General features: G+C 43.8%; 1 protein-coding gene across 1 annotated transcript in view; it reads left to right on the forward strand.

Annotated features, from left to right (window-relative positions):
• Positions 1-11,752, forward strand: part of LCT (lactase) — a 56,005-nt gene extending 44,253 nt beyond the window's left edge. Inside the window, exons 13-17 of the mRNA XM_059394376.1 lie at positions 80-189; positions 2,009-2,143; positions 4,299-4,522; positions 5,346-5,573; positions 6,656-11,752. Coding sequence (XP_059250359.1) covers positions 80-189; positions 2,009-2,143; positions 4,299-4,522; positions 5,346-5,573; positions 6,656-6,876 — 918 coding nt within the window. The 3' untranslated portion in view covers positions 6,877-11,752. The remainder of the gene's footprint in view (positions 1-79; positions 190-2,008; positions 2,144-4,298; positions 4,523-5,345; positions 5,574-6,655) is intronic.
• Positions 11,753-11,838: the final 86 nt, after the last annotated feature.

The raw sequence follows: 11,838 nt of genomic DNA on the forward strand, positions 1-11,838 counted from the left end.
ACTTATGAGCAGGAGAGCAGCTGTCTCCTAGTGTGACCCCCCGGTAATGCCCAGGCTCTCACCCCCACCCTACCTGCAGTTTATGGGAGGCTGGTTCGCTCATCCTATTTTCAAGAATGGCGATTACAACGAGGTGATGAAGACACGGATCCGTGACAGAAGCTTGGCCGCAGGCCTCAGCAAGTCTCGGTAGGTCCTGGTATCTAAACACTCAGCCAGGAAAAGGTCAGGAGAAAGTCTGGTCTGTGATACCAAACTGGCTTCTGGTGGACAGCTCAGTGGTGAGTGTGTGGCCGTTGGGTCAGAGAGGCCGGTCTTAGGTTGCTGGGAAGACTGAACATGATTGTGCATGTGAAGCTCTCAGCCCAGGGCAGAGCCTTGCTATGTGTTTAACAAAAGGTAGAACAGACAGGAAATTTGTCTCAAAGGCACCCACTTCTTAGCAACCCACTACTTCATGCAAGGACAAACTCTCCAGCTCATCCTACTTACGTATCACCACCTTACAAGTGAATGTGGGTAGCAGTGGGTGACTGCCAGCATGTGCATTCTGTCACTTGGCCAGTAGGGGGCGATGGTTGCACCAAAGTAGCCCACTCCTCTTCCTGTCAAGGGAGTAATAGCAACAGGGACACCTAGCATGTATACATCTTCTATTGGCACTCCTGAGTCATATTTAAGGAGGCACAAAGATTACGGCAAGACTGGGCACTTGGGTGGCTCAGTGGGTTAAAGCCTCTGCCTTCCACTCAGGTCATGATCTCAGGGTCCTGGGATGGAGCCCCACATTGGGCTCTCTGCTCAGTGGGGAGCCTGCTTCCTCCTCTCTCTCTGTCTGCACCTACCTCTCTGCCTACTTGTGATCTCTGTCAAATACAATCTTTAAAAAAAAAAAAAAAAAAAAGATTATGGCAAGATTATCCAACTACTTAAGTAGAGCTGGGATTTGAAACCAAGTGGACTCCAGGGCCCACACGCTGAGTCTGAGAATCATCTGGCTAGGATTAGAGGTGTTTGGTGCAGAAGGGGAGTGACCTGGTCTTATGGGAAAACACCCACAAGCTCCAAGGGGACTCATGGGACCATGAGACCATGGGACCATGAGCAGGGAAGGTAAAAGGAATTCAGAGGTATGAGTTCTTAACATAGCTGGCCAGTCTTCCCTTATGTAGCCCAGCTGTGCAGTCTCAATAATCCAGTCCCCATCCTTAAAATGCACTCCTGTCCCAGTTGGGGTAAGTCCTGTGGAGTGGGCTGTGCCTCGGGGTCTGATGTGCTAACTCTGGTCTCCACTAAGCATGCTGGCACTGACACAACTCTGCTGAGCACCTACCGTGTCCCCAGATCAGGGCCAAGTCAGTAAGGCGTGTATAAGGAGAGGCTTCCGAGTCTGGGTCCTCAAGCTGCCGACATGCCAGCTGGGAAGAGAGTAAGCTCCCCACTACAGTTCTCTGCGCGAATTTCTCCATATAAAGAAAACTCAGAACAATGAGATGAGGGTGGGCAGAACAAGGAGACTTCATGGACAAGGCGGGACACCAGTTAAGCTGGGTCTTAACCATGAATAGTGTGTGGGAGAGCAGAGGGCATTCCAACTGTGGGGAAGTGTGTTAGCGCTGGCCTGGTGGGAATGAGTGGGACACCTGCAATTGAGAGCTGGGGGGGATTGGCTCAGTGGCTGGGGCAGGAGGCAGGGGGCAGTGGCAAGGCCACAGGGCAGAGAGCCTCAGCCTTGATGTCACAAGCCCTAAGGAGCTACTGCTAGCTCCTGGGTGGGAGAGTGAGGGGCATGAGGGGTTTAGGCTTTAGTTTTCTTCCAACATTTCAGAAACCCCAGTGGGGGAAGGTTTTGATTCACTAGGTTACTGGCAGCAAAAATTTCAGTCAAGATGAAAGTGCCAGGTGCCCAGGCAGGGTAGTTAGAGCGCTCCCAAATCCTGCCCCAGGACATTCTCTCCCCGAAGCATGATGCTCAAGCCCCACACTTGTCATGGCTCCTTCCACCCAGGCTCCCAGAGTTCACGGAGAGTGAGAAGAAGAGGATCAGTGGTACCTATGACTTTTTTGGGTTTAATCACTACACCACCATCCTGGCCTACAACCTGGACTATGCCTCCTGGATCTCTTCCTTTGATGCAGACAGGTAAGTCGGCCCACAGGGCATCTGGAGCAGTCTCTGGGGAAGATAGCAAGGAGCTCCTTTGCCCAGCTCTTACTGCACAGCCTAGAAAGCTGCCTCCTGACACCATACATCCTGGAATTTGATGATGAGTCCCCTCCTGAGACACCTAATCAAACCTCTGTCAGTCTACTAATAACACCAGCTAGCATTTCCAACGTGCTTCCTGTTGAGACAGACATGCTTGGAGTTTTGTGAAACATGTTCAAGACTTTAAATATTTTTCTTCCCTTGTTTTTCTTCTTTGGTCGAATTGGTTTCAATTATCAGATGTATTTCAGTCAAACAGTAAGGTTGGGTCTTCCCCCGGCTTTGGGGTAAAGGTGAAACTATAAACTATTATTTCTGCATTACACAAATGCAGTCATGGTGGAAACATCAGAAAGCAAGAATAGGAAATTCTTGTGGGTGTCATTCCAGAAGTTTATGCATATGTGTAAAGGGTAAGCTACCTCTCCTTCTCCTCATAAATAGAACATGTAAATACATACATTATATAAACTATGTAAGATATATAGTATAAACTATGTAAGATATATAGTATAGTTTATATGGTATAGATATATATATCTTATATAAACTATATAAGATATATATAGTATAGTATATATAAGATATATATATTCAGGGGCAACTGGGTGGCTCAGTGGGTTAAGCCTCTGCCTTCAGCTCAGGTCAAGATCTCTGGGTCCTGGGATCAAGCCCCGAATTGGGCTCTCTGCTTGGCGGGAAGCCTGCTTTCCCCTCTCTCTCTCTCTGTCTGCCCCTCTGTCTACTTGTGATCCCTGTCCAAAAACAAAACTATATATATATATATATATATATATATATATATATATATATTCAGTTATGAATTTATACATAAAAATATATTACCCCAAACTGAGATTATATGTATATATATATATATACGGTCTTGCTCCTTTTGTAACAAGTACATTTCCACATCAGCTGTGAAACTGTCTAGGTTCTTTTAAAACAAACACCTACCCATCCACTGCATTCTGCAACCCCCAGAGTTGGGACTCTGACGGGGCTGAGAAAACACCTCCCTGCTGGTCCCTGCCTGAGCACTCATGGGACTCTTGCTGCCTCATGATTCCTGGCACTGTCTCCTTGTGACCTGTGTTCACACTTTAAAAATGTTCTGGATCCAGTTCAGCTGAGCACAATAAATTGTTACTGATAAGACTTTTTTTTTCTGAAGGATTTGGACGTTAAGATCTAAATAATTGGTCCTTATTTGAAATGTATGACTGCCGAGAAAGACAAATAACATATGATCCCATTTATATGAGAAATTTAAGAAGGAAAAAAGATGAACACATGGGAAGGGGAGAAAAGGAAAGGAGAGAGGGAAACAAACCATAGGAGACTCTTAACGAAAGAGAACTGAAGGGTGGTAGAGGTACATGGGTGGGAGGTGGGCTGCGTGAGTGATTACGGAGGGTACTTGTGGCGATGAGCACTGGGTGTTCAAGTGATGAATCACTGAATTCTATTGTGGAAACCAATATTGCACTGTAAGTTAAGCAAAATTAACAACAAGTGTGATTCTGGAGACATTCAAGTTTCTGTGCTTTTCCCAGCAGTTGCTACTTTGGCATAAGATATTGCCCTGTCCAGGTCCATCACTGGACAGAGGCAGGGCCTTGGGCACTTAAAGCAGGTCTCAGCCTATGTGTTCCCTGTACTCACACAAATGGGGGTCCCAACCATGGGTGCCTGCGGCCACACCACACCTGTGGTGCTGACTAGATGTCCTTTATGCAGGGAAGCCCATTCTCTCCCAACACAGCACTCAAATCCTACTGGACACTGTGATCAGGGAATCCCAGAGCCTTTCAACCCTTTGGAGGGTATAGTCCATGAGTGAAACCGTTCATCTGTAGAGGTGCAAACAGCTCAGGTGGCCTGTCACAGCTAGGCCAGCAACATGCAGTAAGAACTAATGAAAAGAGAAGAATGTGAGGCAACCTGACTCATCTGCAGTTAGCTATGACTGTTAAGTCTAGACTAAACCTAATGCTTTTCCTAGTAAAAACCTTGCTTTGTGTTTATGCAAAGGGCCTCTTGGGATTTACACATTGAGACCTATCTCTTGTGTTTGAACCTGTAGGGGAGTGGCCTCCATCACAGATCGCTCTTGGCCTGACTCTGGCTCCTTTTGGCTGAAGATGACACCTTTTGGCTTCAGGAGGATACTGAACTGGTTAAAGGAGGAGTACAACAACCCCCCAATTTATGTAACAGAGAATGGAGTGTCCCAACGGGGAGAAACGGACCTCAATGACACCCTAAGAATCTACTACCTCCGCAGTTACATCAACGAAGCCCTCAAAGGTAGGACAGGCCTATCCCCTCCTCCCTGTGCACCTTTTACCACTGGAAACACCTGCTAACGTCTCCAGTTGGGGGAATACTGCAACCACGAGACCCCATCATGAGAAAGAGGCAGCTTCTCCCTCCTGTTAGGCTTAAGCTTTTCTTTGAGGCTGCACTCTTGAGTCTTCTCCTTCTTAGATGTAAGTTCAGCAAGCGAACCCAGTTGCCTGATACAGCGAGACTTGAATTCCTGGCAGTCATCAGCTCTGCCAGATCATCCCTGATGTCTGATGTCCCTGAACAGCAGTGGCCTGCTGAAAGCAGGCGCTGGGAGGAGGAGGGTTAAGATGCGGGAGCAGTCTGTAGGGTCTTCTGTTCCTCAAGTGAAAGTTTGAGACCCTCAGCTCAGCAGGATGGAGTGGGATAAGATGGGATTAGGACAAGGGACTGTAAGTAACGCGGAGTGAAAAAGTGAGTGCTGTAGCAGTGGAAAGAAATGGTTAGAAAGTCCTAGTCCAGTGGAAATCTTTTCCAAGGGCCACTTACTTTTGGAAAAAGCATGAACACTTAAGGCACTCCCCAAGACTGGTATCCCAACATGTGGAGAGAGAGAGGATGGCAGGTGCCTGAGCAGGATTAATGTAGTCTACCCGTGCACTCCCATTCAGGAATGAGCCTTTCTGGGAAAATGCTGATGGCTCTTAGTCCATCCACAGCCAACTCTTCACCTGCAGGCGGGGACTGTGGGACAGCCGTGGGCAGGTGTGGCTTCTGTAGGCCTGGTAGAATGGGCTCTTGTAAGACAAAGGAAACTCATGCTGTGGCCTCTGCATTTGGGCAGCTGTGCAGGATAAGGTGGACCTCCGAGGATACACGGTTTGGAGTGTGATGGACAATTTTGAGTGGGCCACAGGCTTCGCAGAGAGGTTTGGTCTGCATTTTGTGAACTACACGGACCCTTCTCTCCCAAGAATCCCAAAAGCATCAGCCAAGTTCTTTGCCTCTGTAGCCCGGTGCAACGGCTTCCCTGACCCTGCTGCAGGGCCACACCCTTGTCTCCAGCCAGAAGGTGAAGAAGGTGAGATATGGCTCTGGGAGGGACTAAAACCAGAGGGTGAGAGGGACATTTTCAGTCTATTCTCGTTTATGCCCCTCCTCTCTGCCTTTCCAATATTTACTTTTTTTTTCTTTTTTTAAAGATTGTTTAATTTATTTAACAGACAGAGATCACAAGTAGGCCGGCACGGGGGGAGGGGCGGGGGGGGGCGGAGTACAGGCTCCCTGCCAAGCAGAGAGCCTGATGCAGGGCTCGATCCCAGGACCATGGGGTCATGACCTGAGCCAAAGGCAGAGGCTTAACCCACTGAGCCACCCAGTGCCCCTCCAATATTTACTTTCATTCATTCATTCATTCAACCAGTATTTTCTTTGAATGCTCCAGCCATTGGTAGGATGAAACCAAGGAACCGAGGATTAATGTTACATCTAAAAACTAGGCCCTGGTCTGGGAAGAGCAAGTCTAGATTCTTGTCCCAGCCCTGCCACTAACTGTGTAACCTGAGGCAAGAAACTAGGCACACACCTCCAGGTGGACATGAGGGTCTAACATACAATACTGACTGCAAACAGTGATTGGCCTGATGTAAGGGGCCCAATATTTGAATGACTGAAAAAGCATAAATTACTACAACAGAAAAGAAGTAATTATCCGGGGCGCCTGGGTGGCTCAGTGGGTTAATCCTCTGCCTTCGGCTCGGGTCATGATCTCAGGGTCCTGGGATCGAGCCCCACATTGGGCTCTCTGCTCGGCAGGGGCCTGCTTCCTCCTCTCTGCCTCCTCTCTGCCTGTGTGTCTGCCTACTTCTGATCTCTGTCTGTCAAATTAAAAAAAAAAAAAAAGTAATTATCCACTTTACTCCAACTGTTGACAGATTTTTTTTTAAAAAAAAAACAACAACTACGTTCCTTCATTCACAGGTTCAGTAACTCAGTAAAAGGGCTACATCCTGTCGTCACCTCAGCAATGAGCTCGCTCTGGATACCTGTGTGACTCTATTCTAAGGACCTAGCTTGGGCTTAACATCAGTTAACATTGATCTGATAACCAGATCTGTAGGAGTGCATAAATTGTCCTTTGTCTTCCTCTCCTAGATGCTGGACCTACCATCAGCCCTATGAGAGAGGAGGAAGTGCAGTTCCTGGGGTTAACACTAAGAGCGACAGAAGCCCAGACAGCTTTGTATGTACTCTTTTCTCTTGCAATTCTTGGCGTCTGTTGTGTGACATTTCTGTCATACAAGTACTGTAAGCATTCCAAGCAAGGGAAAACACAACCAGGCCAACAGGAATTGAGTACTATTTCTGCATTCTGACCTACAAGTTACCACTTGCTCCACTTCTGCAAAACAAGCCTAGTTTGCCTGTATACCTTCACTGCCCACAGAAGTCCTCAGGATCTTCTATTCTGCCCAGGCGGGATTTCTTCACCAGGCCTCTGCACTGTTAGAGAGTACATGAACCTTACAACTCTCTAATTAAGATGGAAATACATGCATCTTGTCCCAGTATCAGGAATTCATCAGAGTACTGGAAGACCCTGCACCTGGCTCTTGTGGAAAGATACAAGTATGGACCTCATCTGGTGATTCTGTGAGCTACTTAACCGGGTCGTTTTAAGGTTCAGCAGCTTCAAAGGTAGAAATATGAGCAAAAACCATAGCAATCCTTTTAATCCACTGTGCATATGGACTGCATTGTCATCTCCTGCCCTCCTTCAAACTCCCAGTCTCAGACCTTGTGTTGCTCAGAAAAAAATGGTACTATAAGCTACGCCCTTCATCCTGTAGCTGCTTCTCCTTGAGAAGGCAGGTTCCACAGAATTCATGCAGTCACACAAGCCCTCTCGGGTTTCTAAGCTTTTCCACCAGACACATACTTTCTGCTTACATTATATATTCCTTGGGCAGAGATACCCTGACATCCAAAAAGAGAGGACCTCTGAATGATCCTTTCTTAGCCACTTTTATGTCCTTCCTTCCTTTCCCCTGCTCAGGATGACTTCTAAGGACCCAAGTATAGCCTTCAAAGGCCTTGTAATCTGACCATGGTTCACTTAACCTGTTTCTCTTCTTTTTCTCTGTTTGTGGTAATTCTGAACCTTGTGTAAGCCCTTGACTATGCCCTCTTCCTTTCTTTGCAAATATTCTTCTTCCTAGGATGCACCTTCTTCTGAAAACGCCTCACATCTCAGCTCAAATAATGCACTTTTCCCCCTGCATAGCTTCCCCTATATTCCCCAAAACATGTCTCCTCCCTGTCCCTTCTGCCTAAATGGAAGGGACTATAATATGGACAGCTTATCCATATTATACTGGGAGTGTGTATTTCTCTACTATCAGCCTCTTGAGGATAAAGGACCATGTCTCTACCAAGCACATTCTGGAGACAGGGCACAGAAAGCACACCTGCTCCTTTTCTGTGTTTATTCACAAAACACATCCAGAATGCTGGTAGGAGCACAGAAAAATGATGTGGTCTTTATCAATTCCCCTCAAGGTGCTAATAATAGTAAGACAATCCCAGTGTAGAATACTTAAAAACTTATTTGGTCTATATATTCTTTCTAGATACCAGGGAAAATGTTATTTAAAAATAAAAAGTAGTTTTCAGCTAGATTTAGGGGTGATCATGGGGTGCCCAGCTGGCTCAGTCAGTGGAGCTTATGACTCCTGACCATGGGGTCATGAGTTTGAGTCCCACATGTGGCATGGAGTTTACTTAAAGTAAATGACTGATTATGCTTGAAATTTTGTTCCTTTCAGGCATTCCTTACCTGAACCTGTTGTATCTGTAGAAAATTCCTATCAAATGTTTCACTGCTGGGTGCCTGGGTGGCTTAGTTGGTTAAAGCAACTGCCTTTGGCTCAGGTCATGATCCTGGAGTACCGGGATCAAGTCCCACATGGGCTCCCAGCTCCACAGGGAGTCTGCTTCTTCCCACTCTGACCTTCTCTCTCATGCTCTCTCTCAAATAAATAAAATCTTAAAAAAAAAAAAAGTTTCACTGCTAGGAAGCATTTTCCTCCATCAGTAGATTGGAAAAGTTTTTGTCAGAGGGGGGTAAGGGTGGTTCTGAGAGAAAGACTCAGTATTTTAAGTTGTCAATTACCTCTAAATCTCAAAATCAATGTAACTTTTTTGAGGAGGGGGACACAGACTGATAGAAAGTTCCACATTAAATAAACTTGTAGGAAGAGCCAGAACAATCTGGGCAAAAAAAGAACATTAAAACATTATAGAGGGGCACCTGTGTGGCTCACTTGTTAAACATTTGCCTTCAGCTCAGGTCATGATCCCAGGGTTGAGCCTCTCATCAGGCTCTGCTCGGTGGGAAGCCTGCCTCCCCTCTCCCTCTCTCCCTGCTTGTTTTCCCTCTCTCACTGTCTGTCAAATAAATAAATAAAATCTTAAAAAAAAACCAAAAACACAAAACATTACAGAGCTAGTTATAAAAAAAAAATAGTGCGGTAGCAGAAACAGAAAAGAGATCAACAAAAGACAAGACTGTACACATAACTACGTATGGGCAAAAAGGACAGGACAAAGGTGGCATACCAAATTAGGGGGACAGAGTAGTCCATAAATGGTGGTGGTCAAGAGGTTAGCTCCTGAAGATGTTAGCCACAGGGAAGGGAGCCAGATCCCATCCCAGGATACTAGATTTAAATATATATATATAAAAGAAACCATGAGAAAACTAGGACAGATGGGTGAATTTTTAAAAATTAACTCTCGAAGAGAGGTATTTATAAGCAAGACTTAGGACCCAGAAGCCATAAAGAAAAACATGGTTAATCTGATCATGCAAATACTGTGGCAAAAAATTACTGTCAACATACTCACAAAAGATAAACAAGGAGAAAATACTTATAGCATATTCTAGACAAAGGGCTAAATTTCTTTATGCACATGGAATTCTTATAAATTAATAAAGATGAAAAAAACTGGCAAATACAGGCAGTTCTCAAACTGAAATGACCAATAATATTAAAAGATGCTCAACTATATTTGTGATCAATACAATGCATATAAAATGCAAACACTTTTCCATTTACCACTGACAAAGATGAAAAAGTGTGTTGGTAAGAATGTGGGGAAATCAACATTCTCACACACTGTCAATGGGAGGGTATATTCACAGAGCAGTTAGAGGCGGCATTCTGGCAGTTTCATTTATAATCCAAACTGCAAACACTCCATGACTCAGTTATACAAACATATTCCACTGGTGTATTTTCACAGCTAAGAAGATACTGTCCCAAAGATGTTCGGTATAACAGTATTTCTAATAGAAAAACAAGTGGGAAAAAAAAAAACAACCTGTAATAATTAATGGATGCCACCAGAGAACAGATAAGTTGGGGTATATTTATCAAGTAAAATATTACATAGCCATTGATAATGAGGTAGCTATGTGTTGACAGGGAAAGAGCTACACTGTGTAAGTAAACAAGATGCAAGTGTATATAATATGATCCTATTTTAAAATTACCACATATTGGCTTATAAATGCTTAACATTTTTCTGAACATTATAAAAGAAACTCTTATTAAAGGTTACCCCTGGGGACTAAGATGTAAGGAAAGAGACTTTTATTTTATAGCCTTCTATATTGTTTGGAATTTTTTACCAAGTATACTTTTTAAATTATAAAGCTGAGGAGAGAGATCCTCCTACTCTTACATATGTTTCTCTGAAATTTAATTTTTTTCAAGCAAACAGACTTGAGGTACTCCAGATTTCTGCAAGCATATTTCTAATAGCTATTAGCAGGGTCACACCCATTTTAAAGGTTTGGGTTTTTTTTTAATCACATATTGCTGTATTTTTTAAGATTATAATCTTTACTTAAACAGGATGCTTGGTGGAAATTTTTCTTTTCCAAATTCACTTTTTAAGCTATCTAAATAATATGATCATTGCAGAAAATTGGGAAAACCTAGGGTTTTCCTAATAGGGTACAAAAAGAATTAAAAGAACATATAGCCATCTCACCGTTGCTAATGTTTGGTTGTTTTCTTTACATTTTATCAATACAGGTACTATCTGTATATAAAACGTGTGTACAAAGATAAGCTCAGACTACCTACAACTCTGTATTCTGCTTTTCTCCCCCCGACACAAAACAGGTAGTCATTGAATATATGTTAAACTGAATTATAAATTAGTATTGTACCATTTCTCCTCATCAAAAGCTGACTATTTCTGCAGAAGGCATTTGGTCAGTTGAAGACTTAATGAGTATGTTTGTGCCTAAATTTTGTCTACATTAATGATCATTCCTCAGAAAAAATGATCAAGGAGTTTGAAACATTTAAGGTTGTTGTTGTTTTCCGGAAAGAGTATACCAGTCTTTACTCTTACCAACATCATAGCCCGGCTGTTTCCTTGTCAACACTATTACCGTTTTTAAAAATTGTTACTTCATACGTGAAAAACAGTTTGCTCTCAGAAAACTTCTTCCTCCTGTCACAAAATTAAGTCAGTCTGTAAGTACACTCAAAAGTGCTATCTTCCAATCTAAAAATGGAAGGTTAAAGGAGGAACTGTCAAGCTTACTCTCTTTTTCAAACATTAGGAGTTAGTGGTCTCCATTACCAAAAACAAAGGGATTAAGTATCATGTAAGTCAGGTTAAGAATCTCTTTAAAATTCTGGGGCGCCTGGGTGGCTCAGTGGGTTAAGCTTCTGCCTTTGGCTCAGGTCATGATCTCAGGGTCCTGGGATTGAGCCCCGCATTGGGCTCTCTGCTCAGCGGGGAGCTTGCTTCCCTCTCTCTCTCTCTGCCTACTTGTGATCTCTCTCTGTCAAATAAAATAAAACTTTTAAAAAATTAAAAGAAAAAACTCTTTAAAATTCTTAAGAATAACCAAATGAGCAAAAGTCCTATCTTTATTCCATACTTCCTGTCCTACCTATAGGTACTTTAGGTCTTTGAAAGGTGACTGTCCAGAGCAAAACCTCAGGAAAAAGGCAGAAGAGAACTACCTGTAACTCAGCAGCTATTTTGCATCTGAGAAGAACAAAGACTGTATATAACATGACACCAACAAAGTGATGCCTCAGTGACTTAGGACGTACAGTACCATAGCAGCCATGTGTGTCAGAAAACGTCTTCCTCCAGTTATATGTCAAGTAGGGTGCTCACAGCTACTTTTCTGAGATAGCTCCAGGGAAGTACTGGGCAGGGGGAAAAAAATCAAACACATGACCTCAATAGAGCCCTGTGCAACAAAAAGATGCTAGGATAACAAAACTTAAAGCAAAACTAAGATC

The sequence above is a fragment of the Mustela nigripes genome, chromosome 3, assembly GCF_022355385.1.
Source record: "Mustela nigripes isolate SB6536 chromosome 3, MUSNIG.SB6536, whole genome shotgun sequence".
In the NCBI taxonomy this organism is placed as follows: domain Eukaryota; kingdom Metazoa; phylum Chordata; class Mammalia; order Carnivora; family Mustelidae; genus Mustela; species Mustela nigripes.